Source organism: Oreochromis aureus, linkage group 2 (genome assembly GCF_013358895.1).
Source record: "Oreochromis aureus strain Israel breed Guangdong linkage group 2, ZZ_aureus, whole genome shotgun sequence".
NCBI classification, from domain to species: Eukaryota; Metazoa; Chordata; class Actinopteri; order Cichliformes; family Cichlidae; genus Oreochromis; species Oreochromis aureus.
Window position 1 is genome coordinate 4,282,900 of NC_052943.1, and position 25,823 is coordinate 4,308,722.

The 25,823-nt window shown below is 40.6% G+C and overlaps 2 protein-coding genes and 1 non-coding gene across 5 annotated transcripts; all 3 read left to right on the forward strand.

The window, feature by feature from the left end:
• The first annotated feature begins 2,663 nt into the window (after positions 1-2,663).
• hprt1 (hypoxanthine phosphoribosyltransferase 1) lies at positions 2,664-11,394 on the forward strand. 2 transcript variants are annotated; one of them, XM_039615596.1, is made up of 9 exons: positions 2,664-2,885; positions 5,964-6,070; positions 6,311-6,494; positions 7,482-7,547; positions 7,920-7,937; positions 8,026-8,108; positions 8,236-8,282; positions 8,414-8,490; positions 9,913-10,360. In XM_039615596.1, exons 1-9 carry the CDS (start codon positions 2,859-2,861, stop codon positions 9,925-9,927), a joined length of 624 nt encoding a protein of 207 aa, XP_039471530.1. In that variant the 5' UTR covers positions 2,664-2,858; the 3' UTR covers positions 9,928-10,360. The 2 variants fall into 2 exon arrangements, with proteins under 2 accessions (XP_039471530.1, XP_031607267.1); XM_031751407.2 differs by lacking the exon at positions 9,913-10,360 and adding an exon at positions 10,377-11,394 and having other exon boundaries at positions 2,665-2,885.
• A 2,184-nt stretch (positions 11,395-13,578) lies between these two features.
• On the forward strand, positions 13,579-23,678 carry pabir2 (PABIR family member 2). Of its 2 annotated transcripts, none has more exons than XM_031751409.2 (10): positions 13,579-14,973; positions 15,092-15,170; positions 15,264-15,317; positions 15,843-15,886; positions 15,989-16,043; positions 16,327-16,428; positions 18,343-18,431; positions 18,605-18,669; positions 21,398-21,494; positions 21,916-23,678. In XM_031751409.2, the coding sequence occupies exons 1-10, from the start codon at positions 14,849-14,851 to the stop codon at positions 22,052-22,054; spliced, it is 849 nt and encodes a 282-aa protein (XP_031607269.1). In that variant the 5' UTR covers positions 13,579-14,848; the 3' UTR covers positions 22,055-23,678. The 2 variants fall into 2 exon arrangements, with proteins under 2 accessions (XP_031607269.1, XP_031607270.1); XM_031751410.2 differs by having other exon boundaries at positions 13,580-14,973; positions 18,346-18,431.
• LOC116329461 lies at positions 16,097-16,253 on the forward strand. The gene has a single exon (XR_004200162.1). It is a non-coding gene; the product is annotated as a small nucleolar RNA U109 (small nucleolar RNA).
• Positions 23,679-25,823: the final 2,145 nt, after the last annotated feature.

A 25,823-nucleotide genomic window follows, 5' to 3' on the forward strand; every position in this document is an offset into this window, starting at 1 on the left:
ATCTGACAGAAGTTAGAAGCAGCCTGATCAATTCTGAGCTGTCTGCTCAAATATAGACAAATTCAGCAAAGGTTATTGGGCAGTAGTTTGTAGAAAAGATGGACAGTGACTTAAAATATGGAAAAATGAAAAATGGGAATTTCTGCAATGAATCAAAGAATCTCAGCCCAATCCAGCTGTATTTCACTTGCTGAAGATGAAACTAAAAGCTGAAGCAAACAACTGAACACAGCTTCAGTAAAGGCTACACCCGTTCTTTGATGGTGGTCATAGTTTCCAGACATTGCTGATTGAGGACTGTGGTCAATGTAATATATTTTAGCCAGTCTATACTTCAAATGCATCTCAGTTCCTTCATTGGAAAATCTATTATGTTTGCATACAGAGCCAAAGTCATGTCACCCTCCATTTATCATCAGACATAACTGTATGAAAAATGAACATAGTTATATTCTCTCAGTTTGTGGCTTTACTACTTTACTATAAGATCTAATTAATTCAGAAGAACAGTCATATCCACTTGTGCCTAAGAAAATCATTGACAGGTCTTTAATAAACCAAGTTGTAGTATTATAGTGAAAGTCAACAACTGACTGTAGGATTTCCTCGATCATTGTGAGAAAATGACCAAGGAAAGAAATGGTTTTAATATGTCTGTAATTCTCAACTACTTCCCACCTACATTTTGAACTGTCATTATATTCTTATATACAGAATTTTAGGGTGTGCAGACATTGTGACTTACACATAAAAACAGGTTTCACAATAATGTAACACAACAATGGCTGTTTTGTTCGGTTGTCACCATAAATCACAACAGTATGCCAGTGGGGCATAGTGCACAATACTGTGACTTCAGTTCATTGAATTCAGCCTGTTTCATTCATTTCATGAATGCCTGTGCTTATTGTGGGAAAGTGCCAAAGTCTATGTGACATATATCATGTATATAGGGCTGCTGTTTTTGAAGCTACTGTTCAAAAGAAATGATTGGACTTTGTCTTTGTGTAGTGAAAGGACATCAAACAGCACGTCCAGAGTGTCACTGCCTGCAAGCAGACTAGAGACTTCAAACAGTTTTGGCATTATATGGAGTATAACATTATACAAACTCTGGAGAAAGAAATAGACATTATTATACTCGTAATACTGATAATAAGGCTAATGCAGGTGTTTATTTTCCCCATTCTATCTTTACACAATGTGAAAAAACCTAACATTCAAATGAGCTTGTGGATGTCATTTTACATCCAACCTTGGTATAAAATTAGTAACCATATCCATAGTCTATAGTATTTTAAATTTCTATTTCTTTAAATGCAGAATTGTGAAGACCCCAAAGTTCTCTCTAAATCAGAACAACTTTTGTTTTTTAGGAAAAATAATTTTCATAACAAATTTAAATAAACATAATCCATACAGGAATCAGAGAGTTAAAACATTTTTTTCAAACCTTCTTCTTGGGTAAAGATGTCTTTCAGGGGGTGTACTCGGGGGGTTGCAGCATAAAACTGCATTTTGTTCTTAGTATAGAACTGCTGAGTGCAGTGAGGAGTTCAGGAGTGGCAGAGAAGTATGTAGGGCTGGTGCAGGGCATGTATGAGGACGGTGAGACGGTTGTGAGATGCGCAGTAGGAGCGACAGATGGGTTCATGGTGGGGAGGTGGGATTAAATCAGTTATCAGCTCTGACCCCTACTTGTTTGCACTGAAGACAGATGAGGTCAGGCAGGAGTCTGCATGGACTCTGATTTTCATAGAGAATACTAATCTGTAGTGAGAGCAGAAGGTGGGTGGAGGAGAGCCTGAAGAGGTGGAGGTTTGTACTGGAGAGAAGAAGAATGAACGTAAGTCAAAGCAATGCACGTGTTTATACCTGCCTCCCACTCATGCAGAAGAGGTGAAGAACAGAGTGCATGCAGGGTAGGAGTGGGTGGAGTTGAGGTCAGAGTTGAGTCAGAGGTGATTTGTGAGACCTGCTATGATGTATGGTTTGGAGAAGGTGGCACCCACTTAAAGACAGGAGAGTGAGCTGGAGGCGTTAAAACTTTCATTGAGAGTGACCAGAATACACAGGATTAGAAATTACTATATCAGAGGCACAGCTTAGTTTGGAGACAAAGTTAGAGAGGAAAAACTGAGACAGTTTGGACGTGTGCAAAGGAGAGATAGTGGATACACTGTACAAAGGATGCTGAAGATGGAGCTGCCAGGCAGGAGGAAAAGAGGAAGACCACAGAGAAGATTATGTAGTGGAGGAGGACTTGCAGAGGGCTGGTATGAGGATGCTAGAGATAGAGTGAGATGGAAGAAGATGATCTGCTGTGGCGACCCCTAAAGGGAGCAGCTGAAAGAAGAAGATGATGAAGAAGTAGTGTAGTTAACACCCTGCCCCGAATAATGATCAGCTTCGCCTAAAAAGGTAGCCTCTTTCAGTAGTGCAACTTTAAGTGAGGTCATTGGTTGAAGTGTTGGGTGTGTGTGCACAACATCGTGTATCTATGACCAATAGAATCTTCTTAAACTCGGGTTCGCTACATTTCCACGGAGCTTTGTTCTTTGATTGGCAGCTCTCCAACACCCTATGTACGGTGGGAGGAGTTAACCCCTCCACGCATTTTTCGATTTGCCCGCCGCGCTTGTGCGTACGATCACGTGCGTGCAACGGGACGGCACCAGAGGCGCGAGCCCGGAAGAAGACAGACACCTCTGATAGCAGCGGAGCTATCTGCTCCATGTGTACGCTGTCTCGAGGGTGAAGAGCCCGCGAGATCAAGCTGAGGATACGCTGTAGCGTTTTCTGTCTGAAGTCCGCACCTTGGAGTACAGACGTTGTTAACGGCAGGGACTGACACGGACATGGCGACTTCCAGCTCCTGTGTGGTGGTAAGTTTTTCCCAAGTGAAATAAGAGACAGAAGGTGGTTGGAGGTTACCTCTGCATGCAGCCAAACTCGCTGTGCGTGGGCGTGCTGTTAGCCGCTGTTATTAAATGATAACTACCTGTGTGGACTGAGTACTCTGCACCATACCCACCTCCACCGTAACTTTTCATTGTATTTTATTTTATTTATTTTGCATGGATATTGTATTCAATATAGCGTGGCCTGTGGTGCTTTATAGAAACGCACTCCACATATGCCTTACGTACGTGACGCAAGCGGTGGACCCACTAACGTGCGGGTGTATGCGTCTGTCAGCAGAACCATTATACAAAATAACAAAGTGCTCGAAACCGGGGGATAAAGAAGGGGGCGTGTTAGAGCACGGGCCCGTTAAGTGTGGCTCCTAAATAACGGTGCAAGGCATTGTGTTTATGTTGGTGTTGGGGCGGCTTCAGACCTCTGTATAAATCTTGCTTTAAAGTGCTTCCACACTTGTATGAGAACGTGGTGTCTTTAAAGCCTGTTAGGATCACGAGTGTGCGTGCAGTTTGGTGTCGGTCCGACACCAAGTAAATACAGGGCCAGTACACATACCGATACTTTTTACTCGTAAAGGCAGCTGATGGAGGGGAGAGCAGTGTAGATGTCATCATTAATTTGACAATTCTAAATAAATTTTAATGACAACCAAATCACTGTGATTTTTACCTGCCATCATAAGTAATCAACATCATAAGTAGTTCTGTTGTTTCAATGTATTATATGCTATATATAAATATTTTCATACCCATTTCCAAATAGATAATGAATTTGTCACAAGTCAAAGTATCGATCCCATCTTGCTAGTATCGAGCCGATACCAATACTAGTATTGCTACTGATATTTGCCTCGATTTGTCCACTTCTAGTCTGAAATATAAAGTAGCTAACTGTAGAAAAGCTGCTTGGTGATGTACAGTGATTGCATTGTGGAAAATTAAATTGGCCCAGCAGTGAAATAAATTAGATTTAGCCACCAGTCTGTGTGACATTACATTAAATATGCTGGTGTGGATGTCTGTGCTGCAGAGCTGATGTCACAGATGGAAAAAGTATTCCCAAGCTGTACTGAATTTTAAGTATTTTTACGAATAAAGAAAAGACACGCAGATGGACTGAAATAGCCATTAAAAAAAGATAAGTAACATTTACTTTTTGTTACATCATTCTGAGTCAAAGTACAAGGTCCTGCCTTACTGGATCTGTTGGTGTGTGTTTTGTGTTGTGTACTGTACTACAGGCTACCCTGGCCCCTACACTAGAATCAGTAAATAGATAACCAGTGTGCTGTTTTTCAGGCTGTCGCCAGCATTTTAAGCCCAGTGTACTTGTGATCCTTTCTGGGAAACAGATTTCAGAAAACATTTACAGACATAGATAATAAAGCAAAGTGTCCATTTGGCTAAAATGTATCTTTTTACTGTGCTGTCGCCTTAATCACATTGAAAGAAAAATTGGCAAGTTGTCAAACATAGACCTTGTAAGCACAAAGGTCATTTTTCTGGGTTTTGATAAATGTTAATGCTTTACTTTGCTTTATAACAGCAGTTATATGAGACATAGCTTAAGTTTAAAATATTAGGTAAATGTATGTGAAAGAAGTTGATTTCTTTTCACTGTTATCTGCTCCATGTCCTCTATAGATAAAGGATGTTGCACCAGCAGAGTGATATTTTGCTAGTTATATTACCTTTGTCCCTGACCCCGTCAGCATTCAGCACATTTCCAAATCATTGTGTGTTTACAGGGGTACGTATTTATCAAGGTGTTTCCATGACTGTTTTAGAATATCTGATAATAATAATAATTGTTTCTGCACATAATTGTGCTGTCTGCTGTCATTTTCTGAATTAGCTTTGGGCTTTAAATGTATATAGTTTTAAAATAGCTGCCATTTCTAATCAAGAGCGAAATTATGGTTGACTAGTAGACTCACATACTGAAGGCTAGGGTCCTTTCAGGGTCCTTTCAGGGTCCTGGTTTCAAGCCTGCTGCAGACTTATTTCCTGCATTGCATCCCCCCTCCTCTCTCCATACTTTCCTGTCTCGTCTCTGCACTGTCCAGTCCAATAAAGTGTAAAATGCCGGCAAATAAAGCAAATACAACTATGTTTTCTTGCTTTTTTTTTTTCCTTGTTCCATTGTTTTTGTTTGGTTTGATAAATTTCTGAGTTCTTGAATATAAATACGGAGCAGGAAATGAACCGAATACGTCTTTAAAACAAACAGCAAGTCTGTGAGTAACAGTGGAACATACTCTTTCTAATCAGGTGACTGTGATGACATCTGCTTTGTATCAGCCTTTATCAAGAGTTCACAAACTGACCCACATGTCAGCAGGACTAAAGGGAAAGGCTTTATTTCAGTGTAACCGCACGAGGCATGAGAATGGGAACCGTGTTATCCAGAGTTTTGGTGCGTTCATTCCTGTATTCGATTCAAATTCTGCACCGTTCCTCTCTCAGTTTTTCTCATCCCTCCCACGACTCCTCGAGCTCTGTGCTGCAGCTGTCACATGATGCCAGTCATGTTGTTTGGTTTCCTGTGGTCTGCTGTTTGACCTGCAGCATAAAATGTAATTTTACAAATTATCAAGTACCTCCTTAGGAAGAGGCATACACGTCTGGAAAGAGATCAGATTGCAGTATCTTGCTGGACATATTGTTTGTGAGGAGACCTTCAGCAGCAACAAAGGAATGATTCATTGACACTTTAATGATGTCCAAATTGGAAAACTTCCTCTTTCTGAGAATCCAGGGTTTTTTTCTTGAGACTGCTGTCTGAGTGTGGCCCTAGGTGGAAATCCAGCTCCTCCCTAATCTCTGCAGATTCGCCCCGTGAATGTGTAAAACGAGGCAGATAAACTAGTGTGGCAGCAAAATACGTGGGAAAGTAGACTTCCATTAACCTGATCTCTTTCACCTTGGTTGCCCTGTGTCAGGTGAGCCCCCCGCCCCCCCCGCTCCTTGTTGGGTAATCCCCCCCTGAGATTTTTCTTTTAATTCCTTTGTGCTAATTTTTTTTCTTCTTCTTATTTTCAGATCAGTGATGAGGAGCAGGGTTATGACTTGGACCTTTTCTGCATACCAAAGCACTATGCCGCTGACCTGGAGAGGGTCTACATCCCACATGGACTCATCTTGGACAGGTGGGTGGTCCCATTCATAGAGCTATGACATGCCAGAGATTTCCTGCAAGTGGTGGATGAAAGTGCTCTGTTAAACTTGGATTCACTGATTAATGCAGACAAACTTACAGCAATCAGAAATCTTTTAGAAACCATGGCTTGCTGACACAAACTGAAAAGAAATGACAACTTCTGCTGACTGTCGCAGAACACTGAGGTCATTATCCTCTCTCTCTTGCTCCCCAAACCATGTGATATCAGGACAGAGAGGCTGGCCAGAGAGATCATGAAGGAAATGGGTGGACACCACATCGTGGCTCTCTGTGTGCTGAAAGGGGGCTACAAGTTTTTCGCAGACCTGCTCGACTACATCAAGGCTCTGAACAGGAACAGCGACCGCTCCATCCCAATGACGGTCGACTTCATACGCCTCAAGAGCTACTATGTAATTGATCCGTCTTATAGTTTTTCTTTAAATCACCAAAGCCTCTTGGAACTTTTTTTTTTTTTACTTAGAGTATAGACCTAAAGTGGAAATAAACTAAAAAGTTTGGCTGAATATTAAAAGTTGCTTAAATTATAAAAGTAAAATGCAAAACAGCAAAGTAGGGAAAGGATTCAGCAAATAAATGATGCTCATATGAGGCCATGCTGGTGCCTCTCAGTCAATCCACTGGGGATGCCTGGAAATATAAAGCCTGAACATCAATTAAATTATTAAAATAAAATAAATAAAAAATATGAAGTCTGTCTAGAGCAATGAAGAAACATCATGAACTCAAAACAACCCATAAATGTTGTTTCTAATCATTTTTCTCAGCCTCAGACTTTATGGTTTGACTTTCTGTCTTTGACCTTCTTGTTGCGTCAGTCCATTTGTTTATGCACAGCTCTCTTAGGCTCCTGCCACAGCATTGCAGTCAGGTTGAGGTCTGCACTTTGACTGAGCCATTGATTTTTCTTTTTCAGCCATTCTGTTGTAGTTTTGCTGCTGTGCTTGGGATCCTTGTCCTGTTGCATCATGCAAGTTTTAGCTGTCAGACAGTTGGCCTCATATTTGACTCTAGTATACTTTGGTATACAGAAGAATTGATGGCTGACTCAATGACTGCAAGGTGTCCACGTCCTGTGGCTGCAAAACGAGCCCACATCATCACCCCTCCACTAATGTGGAGCCTTCCATTAAAGCCAAACCTCTCCACTTTGGTCTTTTCTTTAAAGTTAAACCGTATTGTGTTTTGTGAAGAGGCTTTTCAAAAACTTCTGTCTTTTTCAAACTTACAGATTTAACATGCCAACTGAGGGCTGTAGAGTCTATGGAAGCAAGAAAGGTGTACCTGGTCTTGTACATGCCTCTGTGTCACCCTGTGAAAAACTCTTTCTTGCCAGTCTGGAGGTTTCCTTTATTCTTTTCCTATTTTTGTCTGCACAGAATGACCAGTCGACGGGTGAAATCAAAGTAATCGGTGGAGACGACCTGTCTACTCTGACAGGCAAGGTAAAGACAGCTAGCTAAAACTCTACTGACGTGATTAAAAATATTCAAGGCTGGTTTTTGCCCCCTTGTTTTTTCTCCAATCTAAAGTTGCTAGCAGTCAGCATGAACAGATATTTTAAAGAAATACATCCACATTTAAGCAAAGCCATTGTTTTCATGTAATCATTTCTTAAATGTCCTACATTAATTTAAAACAGGCCTGGTTATGTGATTGTAAGTAAAACAGCTCCCACGTAGTTACAGCCTTTTGCACTGTTGCAATCATTCCCTGTGTAATCAAGAGACCACAGCTCTCCTATTCAGCTCAGTTGCATTTTAAGATGACTTGTTTTTCACTTGATTAATTGATTTTTCTTTTTTTCTTACACACAGAATGTCTTGATTGTGGAGGTACGTACTGATTGATTTTCATCTGTTTCAAAGTAGGCAGCTGTTATTTCCAGTAGTGCTTATCTGCGCTGCTCTCTTGTGCTTCTAGGATATTATTGACACAGGGAAGACGATGAAAACGCTATTGGAGCTCCTCAAACAGTACAATCCTAAAATGGTCAAAGTAGCGAGGTAATTCCTGGCTTCACTGAACTGCTGGAGTTTTACTGGAAAGCTGCTTCAGACTGGTGTGTTTCAGGCTGAGGGGTTTTAAGCAGCTAGAGCAGATTTTGATCATCATTTTGGTTTGTGTCCTCAGTTTGCTGGTGAAGAGAACACCAAGAAGTGTTGGCTACCGACCGGACTGTGAGTTCATTATTTGTAACTTGTGAATTCCTAACAGACTTTGGTTGAAGTTCAGCTTATAGAACAGTTTGTTACACTGTAACAATGAAGATGTAAGAAAAGCTTCACATGTTCTTTTCTTTTTCTCCCAGATGTAGGATTTGAGGTCCCTGACAAATTTGTGGTGGGTTATGCGCTAGACTACAACGAGTACTTTAGAGATCTAAACGTAAGTATTTGAAACAGATAAACAGTACCGTGCAAAAGTCTTGAGCCCTCTAATATTTCATTTCTTTTGCTTCCAACCCTTTTAGACTTTATTGTAAGTTTTTAAAGTGGTCTTGAGCCATACTTCTCCAGGTTTTCTGAAGGTCTCTCAAAGATTTTCTTTAGACATTGGCTTCGTTTTCACTCATTTTCCTTCCAGAGGTTGTGTCTTTAGATACTTTGTTACTAGCAGCCTGTCTCAAAAAGGCATTTGTTAACAGTTTGACCCAGTTTAACCAGCCATTTAATACTAACCTATGAATAAATCAAGCATAAAAACGCACCCAACTCAAGGGATGAACCAGTGCTGACTCTACACATTACAGGCGACTTGGCAAAGAACTGATTTTAAATTATATCTTTAGGGAACCTGTCGCAGAAACACCTGACACATTTTTACCTTTCCAAACAAAACAGGAACAAAACAAATATCAGTTTTGTTCTTATATCAGTTTCAAGTCTTTGTCTTTTCCACTTGTCTTTATAATTTTCTTCATAACTGCCTCGGCCCTGTGCTCATACTGAGGCCGCTGGCTTGTGGCTGGCTCTGAGCTCTGGATGCTTTCAGCTTTACGCACTTTGACTTTGTCAGATTCTTTAAAATGTCCACGTTCAGCTGGGTGAGGGTGATTTTAAGTGTATCATTGGGTTTGTTATGAATTCTGATGATAATTTTGTTTCAATCGATCTCACAGTGAAGAGCTTAAGCAACATATTAGCATGTGGCTGTAAGAGTGTGCACAACTATTTCCCAGCACCACTGTGTGTGTGTGTGTGTGTGTGTGTGTGTGTGTGTGTGTGTGTGTGTGTGTGTGTGTGTGTGTGTGTGTGTGTGTGTGTGTGTGTGTGTGTGTGTGTGTGTGTGTGTGTGTGTGTGGTACATACACGAAACAGATCATCTGGTAGTCATATGGAAGGCTGACCGGCCTGTCAGGGTCAAGAACACTGATTCCAGTTCCCAGGCAGTTGATCTGTACATTGAAAAGTGCCAAAGTTACACAATTTTACACGTGTAAAATAGTATTATTGCACCAAAAAAGTGGAAAGTAAAAAAGCTGTTAGCTGAGAATTTGCCATATTTTGTCATGGAAAACAAAAGAAGTCTCCAGCAGATGGACAGTATCTGAATGTCATGTTCTTAAGAAAAGACCTGACACAGGAGCTGAGAGATTAATCTGACCTTCAGTTGATCCATCTACTGTTCACTGAAGCCTCATCAGAAATTCTCTCAGTGGAAGGGAGGCTGTCCGAAAAGCCATTCTTAAGAACGGGAAACGGGGAGAAAACACTGAGGTGTGCCAAATTTCACAAGAACTGGACTGAAATCGGTGCCAACAGCTCTGATGAAGTGATGACTCAAAGTTTGAATCTTTTTTTTGTTCAGCTCGTTGGAGTATGAGTGGAGGAGGTCAGGAGAGAAGAACAACTGTGAGTGCTTACAGCCATCTATAAAACACGGTGGTGTTGTTGGAGATTTGGTTAAAACTAACGGAATTATGAACACAGAAAAGTAGTGTCAGACTTTGATCCAGTTTGCAATACTGAGAATGGCTTCACTTTTCAGCATAAGAATTCAGGCTGTGTGGAAGAATAAACATGGTCATAACAAGTTTGTTGGATCTGTACAAACTCTGTTTTGCTCTGTATATTGTAGTTCCATCTCTGTTTTCGTTTCTGTAAATCGCTACAGCCATTTCCTATTTTCCTAGCAAAATATAAGAAGTGGCTCAAGACTTTTTCCCAGTACTGTAACTCATATTTTAAAACTATTTTTCTCTTCATACATCTCTGACAGCAGTAAGACACTCTGCTGCAGTACTGTATTTTTTCTTTTCTTTTCTGTTCCAGCATATCTGCGTCATTAGTGAAACAGGGAAGGAGAAGTACAAAGCATGAAGAGCACCTCGTAACAGTTTTCAGCATTTGGTTATTTCATTTCCATTTAGCATCGATGTTATATTTCATTGCTTTATATTCTCATGACACAATACAACCAGCTTGCTCAGGGTCCCTGAAGATACACCCAACGTGATAATCCCGTGTTTGTGCTTGAATCACCACGCATGGACACGCAAAGGTTTCAACTTTTTGAATTCGATTCCCTGAGAAAGAATCACGTCTGGGTTTAATAGAATGGATCCCAGCTTCACCTCCAATTAGAATAATGCTTTTATGGTCCCCACATTCATTCCTTTTTAATTTTTTAATTGAGAGCATTTTAGGGAAATGCTGCTAGCTTCAAGTGCAGTCATGTAATTGTTGTGCTGCCATAAGATTTACAGCCTCCTCTTTCATATTTTGTTTTTTGTGTAAAATGATTATTTTGTTATTATTATTATTATTATTTTGTATTTGTGTAATTCTACCTGAAACTATTAAAATGTTTTTGTTTTTTTATGGGACACCTGAAGAGGAAGTTAAATTTTATTGAAGTGTGTGTATATTTTGGGAGAATACTTCACTTTTCTATGGTACTGTGTTTTGTAACGCTAAAAACACATGAGGTAGAAAAGTAAATTGCTGCTGTCCCTGATTAAATTATGTGGACATTGGTAAACCTGAGAAGAAATTTATGAAAATGAATGAAATCAAAGCTTTAGAGACATGCACTTCCTTTGTGTAACACAAAAGGTGATCCTTTTAATGCTGCAGATATTCAATCACAAACTGTTAATGGTTAAGAATCTTTCATTTGAATATTTGAAATATCCTAATCTCTATCTACATATGTTTTATTCACACATAATTTAATTAAAGGCCCCTTTTTAAAAATGTCCTTTTTGTTTGCAGTTTCGCTAAATTGAATGTTCTGTAATCGTCAGTGTTGCAGCACCAGCCATTAAATTTTTCCACACCAAACCTGAAAGAAAGTTTTTCATTTTAACTTTACAGCATATTGAAATACATAGTGCCAGAAAAATATAAATATTGACAGAGACAGAATGATGCTGCCAAGATTTGGTCTTCCATCTTTGCTCATGAAGATCATGAACATTTGAGCTCCTGTTGTCTGATCTTCATTTGGAAATTGAAGCTAACATTGGGCAATAATTATTTGGTCCCCTGATGATATGTAAGTTTGCTCTCTTGCACAAAATCTGTAATTTTATAGCAGTTGCATTTTAATGGAGAGAGACAGAATATCAACCAAATATCCAGGAAAAAAAACAACACAAGTTGGTTTCCATGCACTGGTTTCCATGTCATTGAGTGAAATAAGCACATGATCCCTAACTAAACGATGACTCAGTATTTGGTGGAGAAACCCTTGTTGACAAGCGCAGCAGTAAGACGTTTGCACACAGGAGGGATTTTGGTCCACTCCTCTTTACAGAAACTAAATCCTTTATATTTCTTGGCTGCTGCCTGGCAACTTGAAGCTTCAGCTCCCTCTGCAGATTTTTGTTAGACTGAGGTCTGGAGACTGGCTAGGCCACTTCATGACCATAATGTGCTTCTTCTTTAGCCACGTCTTTGTTGCCTCTGGCTTGTTTTTGGTCAGTGATACGCTGGAAGACCCATCCACAGCCCACCTTCAGGTGTTGTGGCTGAGGGAAGGAGGACCTGGTCCAGGATTTAACGGTACATGTATCTGTCCACTGGCCCCTCTTGTACTCTTAATAGAAAAACAACCCCAAAGCATCATGTTCCCACCTCCGTGCTTGACTGTGAGGATGGTGTTCTTTGGGTCAAACTCAACATTTCTCTTCCTCCAAAACACAGTGAGTCAAGTTGATGCCAAAGAGCTTGATTATGGTTTCATCTAAATGCAGGACTTTCTCCCAAACCTCTGAATCATTTAAATGTTCACTAGAAAACTTAAAACCGGCGTATAAATGTCCCTTCTTGAGCAGGGGAACTATGTGGGCACTGCAAGATTTCAGCATGTTACTGCGTAGTGTGTTACCAACGGTGCTCTTGGTGTCTGTGGTCCCAACTGCCTTAAGATCGTTAAGAAGCTCTTCCTGTGTAGTTTTGGGCCAATTCACCACCCTTCACATGATGATCCTGACCTCGGGAGCCCCAGACGAAGAGTGATATATGGTCATGTGATATTTATTCAATTCTTAAATAATCTCACCAACAGTTATGGTCTTGTAGCCCATTCCAGCCTTGTATAGGTCTACAATCTTGTCCCCGATGTCCTTTGACAGTCTTGCTCTTGGTAGTGGAGAGACTGGAATAGAAGAAACTGATTCTGCGGATAAAAGAGATCAGGAGTGTCTGTAATCGGCTTCAATCAATCGGAGGCAGAATTCTGGCTGGGTTGGAGAAGATCAAATACTTATTTGTGACACTGAGTGACATTCAACTCAATTCATAACTTTTACGGAATGTTGTTGTTTGTTCATATTCTGTGTCTCACCATTGAAATGAAAGGTCCCATCATAGCTGTCATGGGGCAAGAGATGGGGTATGCTCTGAAAATGTATCCAGTCCATCAAAGGACTAAGAGAAAGACATTTTACCTAGAGCAAACATGCATGTCTTCAGACTGTGGGGGGAACCCCAGACAAGAAGGCTCCAGCTAACCAGCAACCTTTTTGCTCTGAGGCCAGAGTGCCAACCACTAATTAATAATTACTCTGGTTTCTAATTTGTGCTGTTGACGAAAAGCCACTCATGTTTGCAGATGCACCGCTCACATTTGTTTTCATACTGACTGGATGTTATATTAACTCTAAGCACTCCATTATATTCCAGTTTCATGTGTCACTTCTAATGGAAACTGTGTGTTTCCTCTTACCTCAAACTGAGACTAATCTTAACCATAACCAGCTGTGTTTCATGATGCTTATCAAGACCCAGCCTTAAATTAACCACTTTTCTCTGCCTAGTTTGCCTCCTCACTGCAAGCTTCACTTCATTTACGACCACAAAACTGGCACCATAATAAACATGGTTATCTGCAGGTAGTGAGTAACCCGTGAAAACAGTAAGGATAATCCATCCAAGCCTGCACAGGGCCTCTTGTCGTTGTCTCAAGACCTGTTGTTTTGCAGTAAAAATCTTACTGAAATCTTTCAGCCATAATTATATTATAGATCTGAAAAAAGTGTCTTTACAGAAAACATTGAGACTATACTTCGTAAATTGTATGCCATTCTTTTTCATTTAATCTTTATTGATAACAGGAAGGATACAAACAATATCCGGAATAAGACAAACATATCTGTCTCTGACAAACTATCTCGTCGTTAGCCGTCTTTATGTGCCAGAGTAAAGTTTGATTTCTTTGTGGAACTGGTGAATACGGGGCTTGCCGTGAAACCGTTTGCATGTATGGAAATTGGAGGGGAACCAACGCACGGATGGAGCACAATACTTTCCGCCTGAGCACGCCGGCTAATGGAGCGCTTTTATTGGACAGGCCTGCTAACGCTAAAAAAAAAGGGGGCGTGAACTTCGCTGCTAGCTTTTAGCTCTTGTGTGATCATCTGGGGGATCTGGTTCATTCTTGGCGGTGCCCAGCAGAAGGGTTTATTTTTTTGGTAGTCTGTGGACAATATTTCAAACTGACACGGATTAATTCGTCTTGCGTGCAGTTGTAGCTGTCGGACTGATGGACAAAACGTGAAGTGAGACGGTGACCCGGCCTCTCTCTTTCTGAAAATGGCATTGTGGTTAACTTAGCTAGTTAGCTTATCGGGCTAGGTAGCTGGACTCTTGTTGTCGCTGAGCCAATTGGCTTCCATTAGCTAGCTGTGCGGTGTTAGCTACAGGGTAGGCTGATGAGCATCACTTCATAGTAGCTCGGCTATTTTAATGTCTTTTGTAGTAGATTGAAAGACGAGCATTCAGTTGGTGGACAGAGCGACCATTTGGCTAGTTTAACTACGGCTAGCTCATTTAAGGCGCTAACATGCAGCGGTAGTTTGGATCCAGTCGTCGCAAACTGCTGCCTTGCACCAGCAAACCAACTGTTAGTAGGCATTGTGCGGTGTGTATAGCCATGGCTCTCTAACAATCCATCAGGAAAGTTGGTGACCGGTCACAGCGTTACAGACAGGGTTGATGAGGGGCAGCTTCGGATGAGCATACGGCTGCTTTGTGGACTGGACGCCGTTATGGTACATATACAGCGTTAGTTTGCTTCAGCACCGGAGTTGCCCTGGGCACGGGGCCTTGCAGATTGCTGAGAGTTATCGACACTGTGTTGGCTTGTCTTAGGTGAGCTCAACTGCCTGTTTACTCATATTGCTTCAAGAACATGTAAAGTTTGCACAGGTTGAAGATCAGTAATGTAACTTTACTGAGTCGGTTCGCCATTTTAAGTTGATGAATCGGTGAGGGGTGGTGGTGAAGCGTTATTTAGCGAAATGAACAGCTCAGGAGTCATGCCACAAGAAAAGATGGAACTGGATCTGGAAATCCCAGCTTCCATAGTTCCAAGCGATGGACACCTGAGAAGATCCAACAGTGCACCCATGATAAATGGATTAAGGTAGGGCAATCTGACTTTAATTTACTGCAGAATTAAAAGTCTTTCCTTATTCACACATTAAAATAAGTTCATTTGCATTGACATGATGGTTAAAGGCGTTTATAATTCGTCTTTGCAGTGATAACTCCCAGGTGTTCCAGAAGGAGGTCCTACGGTGCAGGAGAAATAGCACTACAGTTGTGAACAGGCCCAACATGGTACACTGGTTCATTAAACACACACTGACTTGATTGACATGCCTGAATTACTGTAATAAGTGTTTACTCATCAGCCGTGTCCTCCTTTTACAGGTTCCTTCATCGCCCATTCGGGTCCCGAGTACCAGACTTCATCAAATAAAACAAGTAAGGAATTGAGGTCATTGCAGTACAAGTAATTCCTGTGGAAGTTGAGCTCTCTAGACCAATATCTACATCGGCTGTAGTGAGAGACATGCAAGAGCAACGCCTTTAGACATTCACAGTCCTTGATCTTAACAAGCTGATCAACTATTAGTATCACACTCCTGCAGGGCAAGTCTTGATTTCCATAAGAAAGCACATGGGTGTTGGTGGTGGGGAGTGGTTCAGTTGTAGCATCTGAGATAAGACTGAGTCTGAAATGGGCTTGTTAATCTTGTACTGTGCCTTGGTGCAGGTCCTCAGTTCATCCAGCAACTGAAGCGCTTCTTCCTGGTCTCCATCAAAAAAAGATGTCTTCCCCTCTCTCTGCCATATTTAATATTATTTTAATAAGAGTACATATCATTTTTATCCAGGGGGAAAACATAATGGGTCCACTTTAAAGAACATAACTCAGAAAAGTTGAAATGATGTGGTGGTAGCTAATGTGATTTTTATAACCTTTGGGTCTCTTTTGTCCTCTTGTAGGAAGAGGGCATAGATGTGATGAACAGAGAAACTGCACATGAACGGTAAGCTATCCATTTATGCACACAGTGTTTGAATGAGGAGATCTGCTGTGTTGTTGGTGACAGGCTGATGACTCCATGTTCTGATTGTTGTTGTGCACTCAGGGAAGTTCAAGCTGCTATGCAGATGAGCCATTCTTGGGAGGAAAGCCTTAGTCTGGTAAAAACTCTGTCCCATATATGTTGCTGCTTATGTTCTGTTGACAGGCAGTTTTGCATGTTTTGGCCCCTGGCCTTTCTTGGACTCTCTTTATTACTATAGAGAAGACAAGAAGAAACATGCTAGAGTAATGTTGAAACAACTGGGAGTTAACAGGGCCACCAGTCTCTAAAGGTCAGGCTGAGTTGGTAGTATAATACTCCCACACTTGCAGTGCTGTTACTATTGGACCAAAGGATGCTGTAAACACACAGTGAACTGTGAAATCTTTAATGTTTCTTAGAGTGACAATGATTTGGAAAAGCCTGTATCTTCATCTCCAAAGCGAATCGACTTTGTGCCTGTGTCTCCAGCCCCGTCCCCAACCAGAGGAATAGGAAAAAAGGTACGTCTGACATTAACTGTGGTTAGAGTCGCACAGTTATCGCATTACAGTTTCATTAAGTAGATCTAGGCAAATCATTTTGATTACTTGCTATAACCCAGTTGACTAATAATTTAATTATGTGCAGCTTGCAGGGAACGGCTGGCTACAGTGAAGCAGGAGCTTTTTAAGCCTTTAGCCTTTTTCCACTAGTACCTGTTTGGCTCAGCACAGCTCGACTCTGTTTTTAGGTTTTCCATTATGCGGTAGTGCCTGGTAAAAAGATCCGATGCGATCTGGAAATGTGACACCAGCAGCCTGCATTGCACAGATTGGCTAGCCAGTGACATCACTCGATGAGTCATGAGAGGGTCTCCTTCGTGAAAATCAAAACGTCCCTCTTTGAAACCCAGCAACGAGCGTGATGGTCAGAAAAAACACTGTGATCCCAGAGTCTGGCAAAAAGCTGTAGACCAAGCGGGAGATATACCATCGCCTCAACATGTTGTGGTGTTCATGTCTCATACACATGACTTCACAGGACTTTCGGCTGCATTGCTTTAACAACCTCATGCACATCAGGTGTTACCGGATTTTAGTGGAAACCAACCAAAGTCGAGCCACGTTAGGTACTAGTGGATAAAGGCTTTTAGTTTGCTGCAGCTCCAAGATGCAACATTTTCTCTTAAGAGATTCATTCGGCTTATTTCCAGCTCCACAAAACAATTCAGATTTTTATATTAGCACTATACTTTAATGTCTCCGTGGTCTGAAACAAACAATTCTTGCTCCTCTTCCTTTATTTGTCCCCCTCCTGAAGTCACCATGTGAAACAATCTAAAACGGAGTATTTGGAGCAGTCTGAAGTTGGTGTTTGTCTCACAAGGATTATTAACATCTGTAAGAGAATTCTACGACAGCTAAGATGACGATAGTCAAAGGAGTTTGCAAAGAAAAGCGTCTGGACTTCTTTGAGTTGCTTGAAGACGTTTCACCTCTCATCCGAGAAGCTTCTTCAGTTCTAAGGTCAAATGGCGAGAGTCCCAGATTTAAACCCAGTGGGAGTATCCCCCAAGGAGGGACAAAGGACCCCTGGTGATCCTCTAATCACATGCGCCAAGGTGTGAAAGCGGGTGTGGTACCTTTCACACCTTGGCGCGTGATTAGAGGATCACCAGGGGTCCTTGTCCTCTTTGGGGGATACTCCCACTGGGTTTAAATCTGGGACTCGGCCATTTGACCTTAGAACTGAAGAAGCTTCTCGATGAGAGGTGAAACGTCTCAAGCAACTCAAAGAAGTCCAGACGCTTTTCTTTGCAAACTCCTTTGACTACGATGACCTGGATGACTGAGAACCTTCACAGACAAAGATGACGATAGAAGTTTAATTTTCAGGGTTTTTAAATCCTTATTTTGAGGCAAAGTCTTCAAACTATCCATGTCCCACTGACCAAACAAGTACTCCCGTGATAGTTGCAAAGTGCTATGTCTTACTTAGATTGGATTAGATAAAACTTTATTAATCCCTCGGGTGGGTTCCTCTGGGAAATTCAGTTTCCAATAGCACAGCACCGACAGAAGTTCCAGAATGTGAGCGGAATACTATATATACACATATATAAATACAAAGACATATATAAATAAAATATACGAAAGGGATAAATAGAACAAATAGGAATAAGAATGGAACTTCATAATGGGCCCAGTTTAATTATTGTTTCATGTTAGATTTTGTATATAGAAGCCAATATTTATTTATTTTTATTTTTTTTGGCTAAATTCTTTTGTTACAATAAAGTCATTTAACATATAGGGAACTCTAAAATATTAGAACAAAAAGATAACGATTAAGCAGTAATTTTGCAGCACTTGAATGCTATCAGTTGCACATTTATCTAATGCGTTGTCTGTTTTCTGCTCTCCTCCTCTTACAAGAAGCAGTGTTTCTCTCCTTCACTACAAATTCTGGTGAGCAGCAATGGTCTCACTCCCAGCCCGATACCCAGCCCAACACGGCGATTTGGGTGAGTACCAATTCTTTTGAGCTGTCACAGCAGTTAAAGTTACATAAAGAGTTAAAATCTGTCCATTACAGACTTGGCACAATTATGTTTGTAACTTCAGCTCATGCCCACAGTTTTTCGCTGTATTTCCAAATGTATTGATTTTAATTGTGCCTGTTTTCTGTCTTGTTCAGTCGGCGGAGTCAAAGCCCGATCAACTGCATCAGGGCCAGCATACTCGGTCCAATAAAACGCAAAGGTGAGTCATGCTTTAGACATGCTTTCAATGCTCTGTGTAAGGGAGGCTTTGCACATTAACGCAGCAGCAAACGGGCACACTCCCTCTGAGTGTGTTGCAGTCAGACCTACATCTCCTCTCTGTTTTGGTAGCCGATTTAAATGTGTGTACATCCTGGCATTTGTAACCTCTGACCCTCTCTGTGTTTATACGGAGATTATGAGATTGACCTCCCACTCAAAAGAGACGAGCTGTGATCGCATCAGTTTGCTGGTGGCGTCCTAAAACAAACTTTAGCTACCTTAAGCATATTTCACTCGATGTTTTTAGGGTTTAGGCGTCAGTCCTCTGACTTGTCTGGTGTAACCTCTGCACATTGTTCTCGCCGTGAGATCAGGGGCCACTTTGTTTTACAATACCTTGCTGAGGGAGGAGTTAATCATGGCCAAGGTGTTCATCTGTTTTGACCTGAGAGAGTGGTGCTCACATCCAGTGATTAATGCCTGATTTAGACTTATTTAGGAAATCTACGCCATAACCGGAAACTGCTTTTAACTCAATAGGCTGTGACCTTCCACACCATTCAGTCTACGTGAGATTATGTTGAAAGGTCACAGCGAAGGGTTAAAAAGGGTTTCTGATCATGATGTAGATTTCTTTTATGGTTGGAACTAGGATTGGATGATTTGCTCTATAGTTCCCCCATTATGGCAGCACTATCCACCCTCTATAAAGCACAATGTGTCAAAAAATTCTCCCAAAAAGCAAAAACAACTGGTGAGTGGGCTCATTAAGTTCCAGTTTCTAAACCATCATGCAGTCAGAAATATCCTGTTAGTGTCTTCTGTTATTTAATGATGACCGATTTGAAAACCTGCAGAAGTCTGGGCATGAACCTGTGTGCTCTCGGACATATCTGTGCTGGAAGTGTTGGTTATGGGAGGGATGTGAACATGCAACTTGAAACTTGAGTGAAGCAAATTCAATTTATTAAGAATCTGATGATGTTTAATTTAATGCATCAAAGGGGAAATGAGGTGAAAGTCATCTTGATTGGTGAGCTCTGATGTTATCGTCCGTCAGCGCGACCGTAGTCAGAAGCCATCTGTTGAACATGTCGGCCTTGAAGCTTTGATTGTAATGAAGAATGTATTTGTAAAGAAATGTGGTACGTCTAAGAATTGAATACATTTTAAATGGTATGAAATGCATATTTCTGTTAATCATCACTGTTCTTAGACTACAGGACAGATGTTCTCGAAATGAGTCTTCTGTGGTTTTTATATTGATGAAGTTAATTTTTAAGTGCTATGGTGCAGGAAATGCTTGTTAGGCTGTTAGGGCTGTGCGATATGACCAAAATCTCATATCCCGATATGAGACATTTATCGTCCCGACAACGATATATATCACAAAATCTTTACATTTTCTGTAAATTCTGTGAATCTCGGGCAACTGGACTTGGTTAAAGTGTTTTCAGCTGGGCGTTGTGTACCTGGAGTCGAGTGTTACATAAGTTGAAAAGGCCACAGTTTTCTTTGTGAGTATTACACGGCGTGCTGCGAGGAAACGCCTGTTCTAAGGTTTATTTTTAGCACCTGACGGCTCTTTTTAGCTTCTCGTCCGTAAACACTCTGCATCTTTCACGTGATTCAGTTTATTTTGAAAAATCTGAACAGGATCTTCAACTTTATTGTGAAAGGTTTATGTGGAAAATAAACAAGCGGACGGCGGAGCCAGGCGATGATTTTACCGTTGTTGTTGCTAATGACAACGCTTAAAAACAGTCCCTTGTCTGTCCGTAGTGTGGTTATATTAAATATAAGAGAGAGAGAGAACTTAAAGAAATTCTACAGTGACCATCAAAACAATGAAAAAATATTGCTGTAAACAGTTTGTTTTGCAACACCATGAAACAAACGATGGCGTATAATATGAAACGATAGACGTTTGATCTGATATATCTCGTTATATCAAACAGCCCTATAGGCTGGACATGCCAGCCGATGTTATACGTGAGTTTAGAAATATTTTCCAAACAGACTTGATGATGCTGTGCTTGTGTGCCATATCTGTGGTTAAACCGTATCTATAATGGTTCATGGAAATAAAGATTCTTGGAAGAATAACAAACATTTGACTTGTGATCTGGACACTAAATGTTAATGCCACACAACTCGGTTTGGTTACATGTCTGACGAGCAGTCTCAACTCAGTCTCAGTCTGGGTCATCTGAAATCAACCTGCTCTTCAGTCAACAGACTGGCTGCATGTTATCTCTAAATTGAGTAAATCAGAGCGAGCATATTAAATCATTCTAACCTGATTGTTTTAAAGTGAAATAACATTATATGAGAGGGTAACAAGTGTCACATCCAGCTCAGGCTGGTTGTGGCTGCTGCAGCCGACTGATGCTGCAGCCAGTAAATGTGTACCTGTGTATACACACAGACGGTTAAAGTAGAGTAAACCTATTGGAATATGCGAATTCTGAGAGGTTCACATTTGAAGCCTTAATCATTAAACATGACATTTGTTTTGATTTTTGTGTGTGGGTATGTACTTTGTGGTCCTCTGTTGACAAAACACTGCCACGCTGCAGATTGAATGTGCTGTTAATCAGTATGGAAGTGACTAGATAAAAGTTCAGTAAGTGTAAACATTGCCTGTTCATGTGCCTGGCTCTTTTGTGAACAGTCGCAGAGCTCACGTGTCGATTTCTAAATGTTGGATGCCTTTTACGCTGCAGGTGAGATGGAAACCGAGAGTCAACCCAAGAGGCTCTTCCAGGGGACCACCACCATGCTGTCCTCGGATGTCTCCAACCTGTCAGATCTCAGCTCCTGGTAAGGAACTCTTAGGCCCATCAACAAATAAGAAGCTGCTTAGATAATGATGAGCTTTTGAGTGCTGAGGCAGGTAGGCAGACACACTGGCTGTAAAAGCTAAGCTTGATTACTAGTCACCATTTCATAAATGGAAAAACGAGGAAACCCCTACATGAAGAGGATTTGAGTAATTATTATGGGATTTTATTGAGCCTTGTTGATCCTGATTGGAATCAAATGGCAGTCGCCTCACTGGCAGCAGTTTTATTTAAGAAATATTTACTTCCTATAGGAATCAAAGTATATAGATTCTGGGGCAATTCTGTCTCAAAGTTGAGTTGGTGTGAGTGCTAACATTTGAGATTTTGAGCAGTGCATTCATTCAGGGTAAATTAGTTATGCAAGCCTTACTGAAGACTTCCTTTTTCTTCCCTCTCAGTCACTCTCCAGATTTACTGGATGGAAGCCTCAGCAGCGTGGGCTCCTCCACCGACTCGCCAGGCAAAATGGAGGGAGTGTCTCCTTCCTCGTCCAGCAACTCACCCTTTGCTTCTCTCCAGGATTTGTCTCCCAAATGAGCATGGGATATCTAAGACTTTGAAGAAGGAAAAAAAAAGAGTGGAAAAGACTTCTCTCCGTGGAACCGGTTTCCTTTTCAGACCCTTCACATTGCCAACTACATTTCCTTCAAGTGGAGTTTTCCCCACACTTTCTTCTGACTGGCTGTTTTTTGGCTACCTTTATGGAGGGTCTCGATTTTAAGGGACTACAGCCATGGATGTTTTTGTGTAAGAGGTAACCCTAGTAAAACTAGGACTGATAGAAGTCGCTGCGTACACCAGCTGCTAATTGATCTTGGATGGTGCCAGGCTTCGTAGGGATACTTCTAAGTGGCTGTTGTGTAAATCTGTCCTACCAGTTCCCCTCACCAGAGAGAGAGAGACATTGAGCACTGGACATAAAGACTACTTGGATGTGTATATTTCCCTGTTTTTGTGCTGGAAAATGTCTGGCCCACTGGCCGTGGTGTGCACACAGTCTTCAGATTTTGTAAGAAAAGATTTAACTTATTGTTTTCCTGCTTCAGATATTGAGCAGATATTCTAAATATTTTTATGGTATAGGCTGTGAACTGTGGTGTTTGCATATTTTTTTTATTTTTTATTTTTTATTTTTTTCTTTCTTCCCTCCCCTTCAGCTCCAAAAAAAATGATTTGCTGCTACTTTAATTGCTAATTCTGAGCAATTAACGCACCCAGTGGTAAATCATGATCATTCCTGGTAGTCTCAACACTAAAAGTTCCTGTGTTCTTATCGGGATGATTTTTGTAGATAAAAGTGGAAATATGACTTCTTCTTTTTTTTCCCTTGTTCCTTCTGGCAAAGTGTTCTTATTTATGGACAACATATTTGTTATAAAATTGGATTGTGATAACGTTCTATCTCCAGTAAACCATCTGTGCTGTCATTTACACCAAATCAAGTGACTGCTGGAACACGAGGCAAAAAAACAGCACCATCACATTGTGAGTAAAGAGACTGCTCTTTCTGCTGTGGTTACATGTTTTTTTTCTTTTCTTTTTTTCAATGCGTATTGCACAGGATGCTTGGTCCTGTAGTGTTTCAGCCTGTGTGAGTCTTAAGCAGGAAACAACTAAAACTAAATTTGAAGAAGAAAAAAGTCCAAGGAGTACAGTATGTAGAGGTTAAAGCCTGCACTGTGATATTTGCACCTAAATTTTGTTTCAAATGTCATGACCCCAGTATTCATATCCATCCGTATAACTCGATACTTCCAAACCCCTCTGTGGCTCTGTAACCTTAAATGTTTATGTACAAAAAGGAAGTGATTGTAAATCATTTTATGGGAGTGTGCCCTTTTAATTTAAACAAGTGTGGTTGCAGTTCACTTACTGAATGTTTGGGGGGGTTTTTCTCCCTTTTTTATACAAATAGGAAAATGTTGGGGGTTTCTGCTTGCCTGGCTGTTAAAGTTTTGTTTTTGTTCCCTTCACGATGTGTTCTTTTTCTTCTGCTCATTTTATGAAGTGTTCAGGGCATGAACTTAGCAAATGATATGCTATACTGTATGTCTGTAATAGAGGCTGTAATCTGCCAAGCTGGCTAACACCTTGCCTATGCTCGTCTTTTGTGACTGCTATCGTAGCGGACATCAGGAGTAAATAAATTATTTCATTATTACGCTTTTGTATCTGTGTTCTTCTTTATTAGCGCTCGCATATGGAAGACCAAAACTACCAAAATAAAAAAATTCCCCAAATATTAGTCCAATGGAAGTTGAAGTTGGTGGGGTCTTCTCAGTTCATGACTTCCAAAAAAAAAAAATAAGGAATGAATTAAATATCCAATTAAATGCACTGAATATCATATTTAAAAAATGCATATAAAAATAATGCATGGGGAAAGTAAAATGGGAAACATAAGAAACATTATATGGAAATGGAAAAATTTAATCTGAATTGCAAGTTTCACATTTCATAAATTATGTTACCAGTATTTTTATATGACATTTGGTGCAGTTATTTTTACTTTTTGAGTCGATTATTTATTGATTTTTGTCAGTTTTAGTACTTCATAAACCAAAATATACAAATTAAATGCAGATGCATCAAGGAGCAGGATAGTGTTACAGTGTTACCAGTTCTTCTAGATGTACACTATATTGCTAAAAGTATTCACTCGTCTACCTTCACATATGAACTTGAGTGACATCTGATTCTTAATCCATAGGATTTAATGATATAGTGATAACAGCTTCAACTCTTTAGGAGTGAGTTTATGGAAATGTTTTACCATTCTTCCAGAAGCACATTTAAAAATAAACTTTATTTATATAGCACTTTTCAAAACAGAGTTACAAAGTTCTTCACATTTGTGAGGACACTGATGTTGGATGAGGAGGCCTGGCTCGCAGTCTCCATTCTAATTCATCCCAAAGGTGTTCTGTCAGGCTGAGGTCAGGACTCTGTGCAGGCCAGTCAAGGTCTTCTACACCATACTGGCTGTGTGCCTCAGCATCCACTGACACCACTCTATGATTTTACTGTTGCTGTTGTTCCCAGTTGCTTCCACTTTGTTATAATATCACTAACAGTTGACTCTGGAACAGTCATAGAAATGTCATGACTGGACTTGTTGCACAGGTGGCATCCTATCATGATACCACAGTGGATTGACTGCTCCTGAGAGCGACCCATTCTTTCACAGATGTTTGTAGAAACAGTCTGCATGCGTAGGTGCTGGATTTTATACAGTTGTGTATGGAAGTGATTGGAACCCTGAATGATTTGGATGGGTGAGTGAATACTTTTGGGAATATAGTGCAAGTCTCACTGCTGCTAACTTGGGATCATTGTCCTGGTTCATGACCCACTTTCAGCCAAGCTTTAGCTGTCAGACAGATTGACTCTAGAATACTTTGGTATACAAAGGAGTTCATGGTTTTAACGATAGTTAGTTGGTAGTAAGGGGGCCCAAAGTGTGCCAAAAACACTGCCCAACTGTTTTTAGCCAACAGATAATTATGTAGCTTAATACTGGCAAGTCTTCTGCTTAAAATGCCTCAACAGAGACATCTGCAGGCTAAATGGGGCAGAGCCTGTGTGAGTGTGGGCAGAGAAAAGGACAGCAGTTTTTTCATGCTGATGCTTGTTGTACCACATGGTAACAATTGTGCAGTTGTGATAATTGTATCATTATTAATATATTATTATTATTATATGTAAAAGTTTGTTTATTGGAATAAGATTGAACTCTGAGCATTATTAACTAAGAAAAGATAGTGACAGGTAATTTCCTATTATCATTATGATTGTGCTGTGGTGTTTACAGGATACACAGTGGTATTCCCCTCTGGGCTTTTTAAAGGGAAGCATAAATGCTGAGATAAAATCTCAGTTTTGTTTCTCATCTAAGGCTTTGGGAGTTCTTTCAAATTATGTTCATTACGTTATGTTACGTTACGTTTCAAGCCCAGATATACTTCATGTTTCAGTGAGTCACTTTTGAGATGCAGTTTTTAAGAGTTAAACTATGTTTCAGTATCTCAGTTTTGTTTGAATAGCTTGAAGTCAAAATTCTAAAACACAGGATTCCACACTGCTGGCTCTGCAGGAAGTGGTGATAGAGAGAGTTCTCCGAGTCCTTCTGATCACTGCATCTCAGATTTTGAATAAACTCTCCACTGATGTTAGAAAGGCCACTTTGAATTGAATCCCAGCCACTCACACAGCAACAGAAAGCCAGGCCACCGTGTTCCGCTCCATGAGAGATCACATGGTCCAGACCATCCTGACAGGAATCAGAGAGATGTACACACAGCATACT